The following is a 12,879-nucleotide window of genomic DNA, read 5'->3' as shown; positions in this document are numbered from 1 at the left end:
GTATTTCAAGATGGTGCATGAATATGGAGCGTCTACCCCAGTTCATACAAATGCAAATGTAAAATTTCAAGCCAATAGGAATACTGATGAATTGATGGTGGTGGTAAATATTCATGAAAAAGGACAAGTTTGTGAACGGGCAACACAGATTTTGATAATGAACAACTAAAAACGTTACACATTGGACCTTTAAGAAGACCTTTCAAATGGTTTTATTTTTTCAGCAATGTTTTTCCTATAGGTCAAATGTTTAATTCATGTTTCCCTGGGTCCCTGGATTGTATTTTATTTTTATGTCTCATTCCTTTTACTGCTCTGCAGGTTTGCATGTTTCAAGAAAACAGCTATAATCAGTGTTGCTGGCTGAGTTTTGTTGCTTGCTTGCATGGCTACATGTACTGAATGTGTTCCACTTTGTGCTAAAGCTTGAAAAGTGTTATATGATACAAAAATGATTTTTAATCCAATTTAAATAAGATTGAAGTCAAAATTGCTGTATTAACAAATATACACATACAATAGATTTTTGCAAGGGGGAATACAAAACATTTGATCATGAAAAAAAACAAGAACACACAGACACAGACACACACACAAGCCCTGGAGTTGTATGGTAACCCACCGCTGCAGAGAACTATGTTCAATTCCCAGCAGTGGTTTGTCTGTTTTGGCCATTTCAACCAACTTAACTCATTAAGTCAGCATTCAATTAAATGCAATATTATTTATAGTATCAAATCATAACAAGAGTTATCTCAAGACCCTTTACAGATAGAGTAGGTCTAGACCACACTCTAAAGAGAAAAAACTGAGTTCTAGCATTAGCAAATGAAAATACTACTCCGAGGTCCAGAAGAATTTTCTTGCTCAGGAAACTATGGAATTTGTCAGCTGTATTTTCTGGAGGTAGACCTGCTTAAATGCAGAATATGTCATTCACTGAAGGCAGGAATAAAACCATTGCATTAGCACATGTGGTATAAAAGTCACCCTTTCTCCCCAACAGCAATACATCTGGTCTGAATGAGAATATGACAAGAATTTACAACACATTGACAACAAATATGTCTCCCACAGTCAACATAGTAATGAACTGATTGCGATTAATGAAATACTCATTAAAGTTCAGTGGATGATTTTCTTGGTTTTGTGTCCTCTTTTCGTGGAACGTGAAAGTCCACGTATGGACACCACTTGGTGTTGAGGCACACCAGTTTCTTCAGAGTGGAAGTTTTGATGATATTGAAGCCCGTCTCTCCCCCAAAGGTGCTGGGCTTCCAGTACTCAGGGGAGCAGATGGGGTTTCCCAGCAGGCCTTTCAGGGAAAATGGAGCACCCATCTCCACCATACTCTCACCAAATAGGCTGTTAGGACGTGTTTTCTCCAGCAGGATGCCGGGGTAGAGCTCCAGAGCATCTATGTCACCATAGAGCTCCTCTAAACCTCTGGCCATCTCTATGTCATCTGTTTGGAAAAGAGAAAACAGCTGTTAATTAACTCAGAGGTTGTTATTCATACCCTTACTATCATCTTATTATGTTACAATGTGGAATGTGTAAATGCGGGTTTCCTTTACCCACTTCAAAAACAGTTTGCTAAACAATTTTCACTTATTTAAAGTATGTTTACTGTTTTATGTTTTGATCCACGCTAGTATGTAGTATTCTGTGAATCTTTTAATCTGGAAAGCACTTTGTGCTAAAGCTTAAAAAGTGTATATAAATACAACTATTATTTTAATCCATTTAAATAAGATTGAAGTCAAAATTGCTGTATTAACAAATATACACGTGCAACAGATTTTTGCAAGGGGGAATACAAAACATTTTCAGAACCAAGTTTTAGTTACAATATTATTCCTGCTTACCAGTAAATTCATAAAAAGATGTGTATGGCTTTAGGTTAAACTTCTTCCTGTATTCATTAAAGGGCTGCACACGTGTTACTCGAGACTCTCTGATGACCATTTCTGCCACTTTGAGCACTACTGCATGAGAGTTGCGACCTCCACCTATCTGAAAAACAGACAAAAAAGTTACTGCAATGTTATTTTAATGAACTGTTAATGATAATACCATCAGCCAGATGACAAACAAACGTGTTGCCTGGCAGGCAACAACACTTAAAGCTATGGTACGTAGTTTCTGTCTTCCCCATGTGGAATTCTAAGTAATGACAACAACACTGTCGGTGCAGTTTACAAGTAAAATTGCTATTCAAAATCCTGTTAACATAAGTAGAAGTACAAAAGCATCATCAGTAAAATGTACTTAAAGTATCAAAAGTACATCTGTAGATTTGAAAAGAAAGTAGATGCAGCAGAATGAACCTTGCTTGACATATTATTATGAATTACATTATCTTATTTTTTTGGGCATTTTAGGCCTTTATTTCCACAGGACAGGAAGAGAGGGGGGATGACATGCAGTAAGTCGAACCCACGGCCGCCGCGTCAACGAGTAAACCTCTCTGAGCTAACCCGGCCACATTATCTTATCTTTTAATACTGATGCCTAAATGGATAAGTAGCATTTTATTGATGTAGCTGGTCGAGGTGGAGCTAGGTTTAAATACTTTATATACACCTGGATTGTTTTGTCCAGTGGTTCTCAAACTAGGGGACGGGTCGCTTCAAAATGTCACGTGACAAATCTGAGGGAACGTTAGATTATTAAATGGGCAGGAAAGAAGACAAAAAATAAGCTTGATTACACAAATATGTACTTTACTTCTTTGGACTTTTCTCTAACCTTCTTTTGTAAATGTTGGATAATTTCACCTCTTTGGGACTTGAACAGTTATTTAAATGAAACCATATGAGAAGTTAAGATAAATATCTGAAGCATAACACGGGGCCTCAACTTCCTCTTTTGTCAGGGTTCAAAAGCCAAAAAGGTTGGAAACATCTGATCAATAAACGATGCATTTTATAAGTTCATTGTATATGTTTTATGTAAAATCTTAATTTGAAAAGTACCTAGTGGGCTAACTATAGCTGAAACATAAATGTAGTGGAGTGAAAAGTACAATATTTGCCTCTAAAATGTGGTGACGTAGAAGTATAAAGTAACATGTAAATACTCAAGTAAAGTACAAGTACCTCAAAGTGTACTTAAGTACAGTACTTGACAACTGTAAACTTTACATCTATAAAAGCAAGAATACTAACAAAACTGCATTTGTTACTCTAACACTGGATTATAGTATATAATCAGAAGATGGTACTTATCTACCTGTCCTGCAGGTTGTTGGGAGAAGGCATCCACTAGTTTCTCCACCCCATAGTGCATGATGAGGGAGGTGTTGTAAATAAACTGTGAGTACGGGATTTCATCTCCGTCGATGAGGAAGTTGTCAGGCATCAGTGGATGCCAGTGGTAGAGGTGGCAGAACTCCAGAGCGATGCGGTTATTGTACTGGAAACGGACGTTGAAGAGCAGGGTGGGATCAAACTTCAGCTTCAGCAGGTAACCACTCAGATGCTGCACGTACTCTTCGATTATAATGTTGAGGATCTCTCCTGGGGAACAAAAACAAATCACTTCATGTCACATCGAAATAAAAAACATTTAAAGAAGCTTGAAGATGGAAATTTGAACTGTTAATTTGTGCATACAATTAGAGCTGCAACAGGGACTAAAGTTAATAGTCAACTATTTTAAACCAAAATGCCAAATGTGTGATCGTTCCAAGGTCTCAAATGGTAGAATAAACTGCTTTTCTTGGTCTTAAATTACAGTAAATGGAATATTATTGGGATTTGGACTGTTGGTCAGACAAAACAAGACATATGATGAAGTCACTTTGGGCATTTTTCACAGTTTTCGAATGTTTTATACACCAAACAATTAATTGATTGATCGAGAAAATAATCTGCAGATTAATCAATAATGAAAACAATTGTAAGTCTAAAAACAATTTAACTTACTATGTGGACTGTACTGACAAAAAAGAGATCTGTAAAAAAATAAAAATAAAACTGCCAGTTCTGCACTGAAGAAAGATTACAAACCTATTATTGCTCAAAAACCTGTTAAAAGTGGTCGATATACTGTAGGTTGAAATGCTCCAATCTGTCACAGAGAAAGAAGATTTGCAGATCCTGACACCATCTTTGGACTTAAACTGTAAACATATCTTCCTGAGGTTCTCACCAATGATGATGAGTCTGGTGGTCTGGAAGAGCTGCTCATCGTCCCAGGTGGGATGTTCTGCCTTCAGGATGTCACAGACTCTGTTATGCTCCCTCAGCCATATGGTGGCGTACATAGTGAGGCCCGGCAGGAGGCCAAATACCTCATGACCAGTGACCAGACGCTTCTCTGGGGGGAAGTGCTCAGGATACACCATGTGCACAGGGACCTCAGATACAGTAGGGGGGTACATCTCACCATGTATCAACTGTCAACAAACAAAAACATGTGTAAGCAAAGTTTTTTAAACCTTTTTATTCTTTCATGATAATTCATGTGCACAGGGATCTCAGATAAAGTAGGAGGGTACATCTCACCATTTAATAACTGTAAGCAAACAAAATAATAATCCACATTTCAGAGAAGTATTTTTAAGGTTTGATTCTGAGCTATTTAGACTTTTAAATACCCTGTTTTCTCTACTATTTCTTCATACACGTACATTCTTGCCATAGTTGGCTTTGTTGTGCACAGGTCATGGCAGACTTGTGAATGCCATGCTAGTTGTAAAAGTAACAAACTTGTCTTATTTATGAGACAACATCCTCAAGCTTTAAGATGAAGATAGTTTGAGGAAGTTCCCTCTCAAACATTGATCTCCAGCACTCGGACACGCTGATCTTTCTACACTTTAATTTTAAATGTAGCTTTCAAGTTTTATTGCTCCTATTGTCATATGCTTGTTTTTATCGTTTTGTTTTTACTGTTTTCTAAATATTACATTTCAGATTTTTGCATAACCTGTAAGGAGACGAATGACAATAAACTTGAAATTGTAACTTCATCACAAATATGTTAAAGGCACAATAATGTGCTGTCAAAGAGAGTGTTAGGATTGTCTCTCTTTAACCACTTTATCACTATCACTGCTGACTGGAAAATAAACCTTAGCATTCTCAGAAGTCAGTGTGACAGAGGAAGTAAAGGTTGATCAAGACTGACACCCTTTAGATATGCAAGAAACAGCTGGTGGTTTATGAAATACCACAATACAAAGCCTTTAAGATTGTGTAATATCATGCAGAGTTAGGCTATTCTATACATTTAGAAATTTCACATGACTGAAATAACTGATCATTTTCCTTCTTGTCGAGAGTTAGATGAGAAGATTGACACCTCTCCTCAGTACAGACATGAAAGTGATATCGATCTCCTCATATAACTCTCTGCAAAAAATTAAATAAACTTATTCCCCAAAATGACAAACTTCTTTATTACCTGATATTTTAGCTTTCCATCTTCATGAAGCCGGAGTTGAAGCTGTCGCATCAGGTCGTCTCCATAGATATTGCTCGCATCTACCTGGTGAGAGAAAAATACTTACATTTGGCAAAACATTCAAAAGTCAAACACATACACAAAAAACTAATTATGAAAAAGACAGTATGCATCTCACCCCATGGCCTAAAGCCTTAGTGAAGCCACCTTGAACTTCCTTGTTTGTCTTGAAAAACTGGTGGGTGAAGTGTTGGGCCATGAAGGCAAACATCAAGTTGGTTCCCTGAGGATCTGGCCTGAATTTCTTTCTCTTAAAAAAACTCTCGGCCAACACTTTGGGATCAGGAAGATCAGGTTTACCTGTAAAGAAAGAAACATTTAAAGATGTCCTCAGTAGCACAATCGTCTGTGTATACAGTTATGCAGGTCTCACCTTTAGTTCCCATCGGCAAAGGGCAGTCTTCAGGTACAGGAGGGAGGAGACGGGTGTAGTAGGAGATGTTGTTGTAGGACTCCCAGTTGAGGTATCCATATTTAGAATTGTAGGTTGGAGGGCTTGGAATAAGGTCGCTTCTGACTTTAGGAGGAAGTGACAATGTGTAGTTTACAACAACTGTCTTTTTTGTATATTTTCCATGTTTGCTGGTTCAGTGGAATGAATGAACCAGCATGTTTGGACACTCAATTAATCCATGTGTAAGTACCCAGCCTACAAGTACCAAGTGCCACAGCCTACACCCTCCCTTAGTAAAGCCACTGTAATTCTGTAAAGTGTTCTTGGGTTTCATGAAAGGCGCTATATAAGTACATGGATAAGGCTGGTGATATACTATATGTATGTTATTGTCAACAAAGCCCATGAAAAGAAGGAATTGATCCTACTCACATGCTACGAGCTACAAAGCCTGATATAGCTTATTCTTCTGTTCCACTGGGCTCCATTGGTGTCCAAAATCTATTACAGACATATCTAGCCACATTTTTGCATTACAATGAACCAGAAACTGTAGTGAAATTCTATTCAGCCCACGCCTGTAGCTGAAAATACCCACTAGCCCACCTAATGTGTATTCCCAAACTGAGACGGACTGACAAATCTTTTCTTTTCATGTAATTTGTTGACAATAATTAAAGTATGGAATAACGCCGGACTTCATCTTTACTCTGCTCTGAGTTTGCGTTTGCTTGCAAGGAATACAACAGCACAAAGTGAGAGCATGCAACTTTGAAAATGTTTAGCAAAAGAAACCTTAATGCTCATTTAATTCTAGTAACCCAGTTCCTTTTTTGTGGGATTAAATACACTTTTAGTTGCAGTCACAAATCTTGCATGCTCTCAAAACGTCATCAAGATAAAAAAAAACAACTTCTGATGCATTTAAAAACTAGATTTCCAGATGAATTACTGATCAACTTTCTTTTGTATTGCCTCAATAGTTTTTTGTCTATACACACACGTCTATATTCAAACAGCTTTTTGTCTATAGATACCTTCTATAGGTCTATTCTGACCCCTCTTCCTTGCTTCTCACATAGAGTAAGACTACCCTTACCTAAAACAGCCTTGACCTCAGCAATTTACTTATCAAAATGTATCTCTGCCTTTAAATGCATCAAGGCTGATAAAACCAGAACTCCAGCCAAAATCGTGTTTCCAAATACATATTGTGACCATAAATAACAGAAAAGAACTAAAACAAATGGGAAAATATTAGCTGCAAGCAAGTCGTGTTGGTTTATCTGCTGCGATCTGTGGTCTGTTGGATTCTGCTGATTGAGTGACTTGTTTGAGGGTTGTAGTTTTTTTTACCTTAAACCTTTTCACCTACCCGTCAGCACTAATCTCATGAATGTGTCTCGCAGGAAAGAGCTGTTGACGACGTCCCAGAACCACTGGAAGTGGGTGAGGATAAAGTGAACCGTCACAGGGCTCGGCTTCAGCATGAGACGAGCTCTGGTCCAGAACTCCGCTACACACAAAGATCAAGAATAATATTCATTGTACCACTTCTAATAAAGCAAGGGTTTATAAATTGTGACTAATGTAAATACATAATGTATGAATGCTTTAAAGATCACTTATAAGCCATTAATGAGAAAATTGTTTGTGTTGCCATGTTGGCTGGTGTTTATGCTCCTCCATAATGACACTTGCTTTATGTTTTTAGCTCTTTAGTTTGTAAAGTGGTGGAGGATTAGGATAAGGATAGATCCAATTGACTGTTTGACCTCTGACCTTCTGGAAGCACAATGTATTTATTAACAATGTCTACATATTTACAACTTATATTTTCATACTTGATTTATTATTGTTAAAACGCTTTATTCATGTTAATTATCAGTTTTTTTTAAACAAAATAGGAGGAGCATTAGAGTGCACAAGATCATGGTTAGCGTAGGGTAACTTTAGGGTTAATTTGCCCCAATGTTACATTAAAGTAGTACTTGAGCTAACAGGGTTACTTGGAGCTTTTGAATGAACCCACACCCAGATGCCGACACACAGAGTTATGTTGAAAATGCTCAATTTTGCTGTACTTACGAACAGTACAGTTGTCTCCATAGAAGCCTGTGCGAGTGCAGTCACATTCGTAGCGGTCTGCACCAAATCTCACACACACTCCTGAGTTCTGACAAGGGTAGTAACAACAGGGATTCACTGCAAACGAGGAAAAAGATCATTTTACTTTTTCTGAATGAATAATTGGTATAATGTAGCTCCAGGTGAACTAAATGACGGATGGTGTAATGACTCAGCACAATACTGAAACACAATTCATACATTCATACATGTCCCATAAATCTTACAATTTAAAGCTAAAACCAACCTGAAACTTTTATTAACTCACATTACCACTACCCCAAAGATATAACCAGCGATGCTTCACCCTCCCTCATTAACGCCACTTTCACCGAAAAAGTCTCTTAACAGGAAGTGTTAAATAGATTAGGACTCCTCTGCTTCTGGGTAACAAGTTGCTGCTGCCCCAATGCAACCCCCTCCCCCATATCTATAACACTCTGCCGTATTGTGGCTTCCTGTCCTCCCTTCATACTTGCAGAATTTCAATAAGATAATCAGACACTGCAGCTTTTTCTTCCTCATTTAGCTGTGAATGAGAGGATAGATATGCATGCTCACCCTACATGAACAACAAGTAGAGGAGATGATCAATATGGCGCCGAGGACAGCGGCCTCAGGGTTGTGCTCTCTAGTACTTTTTTTGTCTTTGTTCATTTGTTCAGCTTTCAGCTGGCACTCTCTGATCCGTATGTCTATTTCTGTGTATGTACTTTGAGTACAGCAAAAAGCATGTGTCAAATTCCATGTATGTGTTCACACTTACTTGGCCATTAAAGCCAATTCTGATTCTGATTTAGGTTTCCAAAAGGAGAAAGTGTAAGAATGCATGCATTGTTTAAATTAGTGTAGGGTTAACTCTACCAGGGGAGGCAAGGATGCAGATAACATTTAGATTGAGTTACTTATAGAGTAATATATGCAAAATTAGTCTACTTCTGAACTTAATCATTGTGTAAATCTAACATATACAGGCTGACTACTTCACAGTCCCAGTTTTTCAAACTGTTTACCTATGGTATGATCTGAATTACACTCTTTAAGCTGCACTGCACCAAAGTCTACATAAATGGTGGCTTAAATTGAAATACAAGTGTTTTTATCCATACATCCATTCAGGGATAGAGCCATGCACAGGAAAACAAACAGGTTAAAGGGAAATACCCTGGACTTGTCACAAGGCAGTACATGAAATAAAATTTAATACATCAAATTTGTCATCACAAAATCACAAAAATATGTGTAAAATCCAGTTATTTATTTCCCTATTTATTACATACAGCTTCTCACTTCTCCCAGGCCATGGAACTGCCATTTTCCATTCATCCACCAGATACCCTCAGACTCTCCCACCTGTCCCAGTGTCTCACATCCACCTGCTCACCTGTTTCCACTTTCCCTCATCAGCCTTGCAAGATATAACCGGCCCCACTTTCACTCATTCCCTGCCAGATTGTCAATGTTGCTTCATTCCTTGCTTTCTCTTAACCCTGACATGTGGGAAATGTACCTCTACCTGCCTGTAAGCGTATGTGTTTTCACCGTAGACCATATAAAAGGTTTTCATGTCGGCCTGGATTCACCTGATACCTTTGTGATTTTTGTGATTGAATAACACCAAAAAAATACATCAGGAGTCAACAGAAGTACATTAAAGCACCCATATTATGCTAATTTTCAGGTTCATAATTGTATTTTAAGGTTGTACCAGAATAGGTTTACGTGGTTTAATTTTCAAAAAACACCATATTTTTGTTGTACTGCACAGCTCTCTCTCACTGCTGCAGATCCTCTTTTCACCTGGTCTCTGTTTTAGCTACAGAGTGAGACCTCCTTTCTTCTTCTTCCCACGCATGGGAAGCATGCTAACGCTAACGCTACGAGCTAATGGTTGTGGTTAGCCAGCTCGTTTCGACTTGTGCTGGCTTGGCCGTGCCGATTTTGAACAGCTCACCCGGAGTCTGAAGGCAGGACACATTCAGAAACTGTATCTCATTCAAAACAGCATGGATGGATTTTTTAAAACGAAGGTCACAATTCAGGCCATCAGAAATTCTGCCCCTACTGGGCCTGGAAATGTAACAAAAATATGCAGCATCACCCCGTTTTAAAACTGAAAAACGATAATAGAACCACCGACCACTTGAATTTTTTTTTGTTTGTATAATTAGCCAACTACCACCTCAAACCAAATTCTCAAATGATCAGTCTAAACCATAAAGATGTGCTGTGATGGGGAAAAGAAAACCTGCTTACCAGTACATGATGAGCTCTTCAGCAGCAACAGGTTGAAAAACCAGATGGAGAAGATCCTAAACTCTATGAAAGTTAAAACAGTTGAATATTATCTGGGTGTAAAAACATCAAATTCTGTCAGCAGGTGTTTAATTAAATAATGTGAGGACTCACCTTTCATGATTTCCACATCAAAATAACAGAGTTGTTAAAAAAGTTTTGGTTTGCAGTGTTAATCTGTTTCTCGAAAGTAATTTCAGACACATGGGTTGGCTACTTTCTGCACAACAACCCATAGGCCTGCTACTAATATCTATAACACGAATGGGTGGCGACAGTTTCCTCTACTTCCTCCATTTAGTCTGAAGATTTTAAAGAAAGCCTGCTGCAACTGGCACTAAATCATTTGGATTTGATCATTTTTAACCAGAACCGGTGGGCAAATTGTTCTCAGGATAACGATGAGACCCATGTGTGTACAAATTTCGACAACTTCAAATAATGAAATTTATTGGTTTTTATGTTTCATTCAGTGAAAGGAAACATGAAAGGATGCTAAATGAAGATTTCAAAGTGCTTTATCTCCACCTGCTGGCAAATTTATATAACATCCCAGGCTTAACTTGTTAGAAAAAAACCCATTTAATTTTAGTTTTACAAAATTTCCCCATATACATATGTGTACTAAATATCCCCAGAACCCGTAAATAGTACAGAGACACTGACACTGATTGGAAATTGTTCCTAGTAAATATGATTTGTGTTTTTAAGGGAATAAGGGGGGGGAGGGACACAGGAACAAAGAGGCTGTCTTCTTTTTTTTTTTTAAATACAAAAGAACCAAACAATGCAGTTGAGTTGCCAGGTTCTGATCTCCTTTCCACGGAGACATTATCTGAGCCAAACTGATGATTTTTGCCTGTTGAAGTAATTTCCTGCATACTGTAGCAATTTTAGGACTAGCTTGTCTACATGAAGATAATTCAAATCTTGACCAAAACATGTTCAGCCAATTCTTTTAAACTTGACAGACCTCACCTTAGCTCTCTGTGAAGACGCGGTTTGTTTCCAACAAAAACGAGTTCACACTGGCTTTCCAAAATTTCCCCCAAAAAATCTTCTTAAGCTCTAATAAAAAATATAATGTTGTCATGCCTGATTAGACATCAGAAGCTGATCCGTCTTGCCGTAACAAAAACCAGTGAACAGCAGTGAAAAGGTTTCTTTTCCACGTCCTGTCATCTTCAAGGAGTGTACAGTATCTGTCGTGGTTCACATACAAACTAAGAGCTCAGCTTCTTGTCACCCTGAGGTCACGTTGTATTATCTGCCAAGTTCGGTCAGCATGTGTTATGCTCCCAAAACTGTAGGCCTACTGCACATCTTAAAATCTTCCTCCAAAAGACTCAACAGAATTTTGTTTTTAAAGTTAAAAAATGTTTAATGTGTTTGAAAATATGTATCTATGTATTTTTTGACAGATCATTTTTGTAAATTAAAGAAAATGTTTTTACAGTGTCTAAGTGAGTGTTGGGGTGTAGAAATCATGGATGTATGAGAAGGTAGATATGGTGATGTAGGGCAAGATGCGTGTGAGTACAGTGGGAGTTTGTAAACTCATTGTAAATGAAGTGCAAATGTGCATATCTAGAAAAGACTCATACAGCATTTTTTTTAGACTGTCCTCTTCTGAAAAATGACTTCATAAGTCATTTGTACAATCAGCAATTACGACCTATATTACGTTTTATTGTTAGGTTGTGGCGCCTTCTAGTGTTCGTAGTAATTATGATGGGAGCAAGGCACAAAGACAATTCTGAAAAGGAGGCAGGTTGGGATGTTGAATGAGTCAAACAAACACAGGACTTTCACCCAGGACATCAGGGTTTGTGTCCCATTGAAAATGAAAGTAAATTGTGATGTGTTTTTTATTTTACTTTTGGGAACTAACGGAACTAACAGAATTACATCACGTGTGTAACCAGAAGTGAAGGAGTGATTATAACCCAAACCACAATCTTTTTCTAAATTTAAAAGTGGTTTTGTAACCAAACTTCAAATAAGTTTTTCAGAAACCGCTCCTGTGGGTCATATTTCCTGTCCCCGCTAGGGGCGCTAATTTATGAAATGCTCCTGTGTTGTATTAGAGGATAGGATTAAACGACCTATATCCTTGTGTGGTTTGGAGGACGTGTTGCATTTTTTTTCTCCAGAGGACTTCTTTTTGATACTCAGAAGTACCTCTGATGAACATGTTTTACTTGTATAACCTCTGTAATGTAATTGAGAAATGTATAAAACTCATCACTATTGTGATATTTTCACTCTGAATACATTTTGAAACATGCTCATGACTATCAGTCCTTGGTGATTTTTCATTTTTTTCAGTGCTTTGTGTTTTTATAGTGTTCAGTCTTCACAGTTTCACAGTGGGAAACCTAGTGGACTGAAGGACATCCATCCAACGGACGTTCAGTAGGCTATACCAGCCAACCTCTGCAGCTTTAAACTGTATTTGAATTACATTTTGTTTCCTAGACATGATTGATATGAAAAAGAATGAGAGGCATCAGGAACTAATTATCAAATCATCATTTCCCGCATTACAAGTGCCTGAAAAGTACTCGTATCTGCGCAGGGCTCGTAGACTT

At 37.9% G+C, this 12,879-nt stretch overlaps 1 protein-coding gene across 1 annotated transcript; it reads right to left on the bottom strand.

Moving 5' to 3' along the window:
* Nucleotides 1-473: 473 nt before the first annotated feature.
* ptgs1 (prostaglandin-endoperoxide synthase 1) lies at nucleotides 474-10,672 on the bottom strand. Its single transcript, XM_078251289.1, has 11 exons — nucleotides 10,403-10,672; nucleotides 10,250-10,312; nucleotides 7,955-8,071; nucleotides 7,242-7,382; nucleotides 5,846-5,989; nucleotides 5,591-5,772; nucleotides 5,413-5,496; nucleotides 4,156-4,402; nucleotides 3,235-3,521; nucleotides 1,869-2,016; nucleotides 474-1,465 (listed from the first exon to the last, which is right to left on the bottom strand). Exons 1-11 carry the CDS (start codon nucleotides 10,407-10,409, stop codon nucleotides 1,119-1,121), a joined length of 1,767 nt encoding a protein of 588 aa, XP_078107415.1. The 5' UTR covers nucleotides 10,410-10,672; the 3' UTR covers nucleotides 474-1,118.
* Nucleotides 10,673-12,879: the final 2,207 nt, after the last annotated feature.

The sequence above is a fragment of the Sander vitreus genome, chromosome 5, assembly GCF_031162955.1.
Source record: "Sander vitreus isolate 19-12246 chromosome 5, sanVit1, whole genome shotgun sequence".
In the NCBI taxonomy this organism is placed as follows: Eukaryota; Metazoa; Chordata; class Actinopteri; order Perciformes; family Percidae; genus Sander; species Sander vitreus.
Note: the sequence above shows the minus strand (reverse complement) of the source record. Positions and strands in the feature narration are given on the sequence as shown.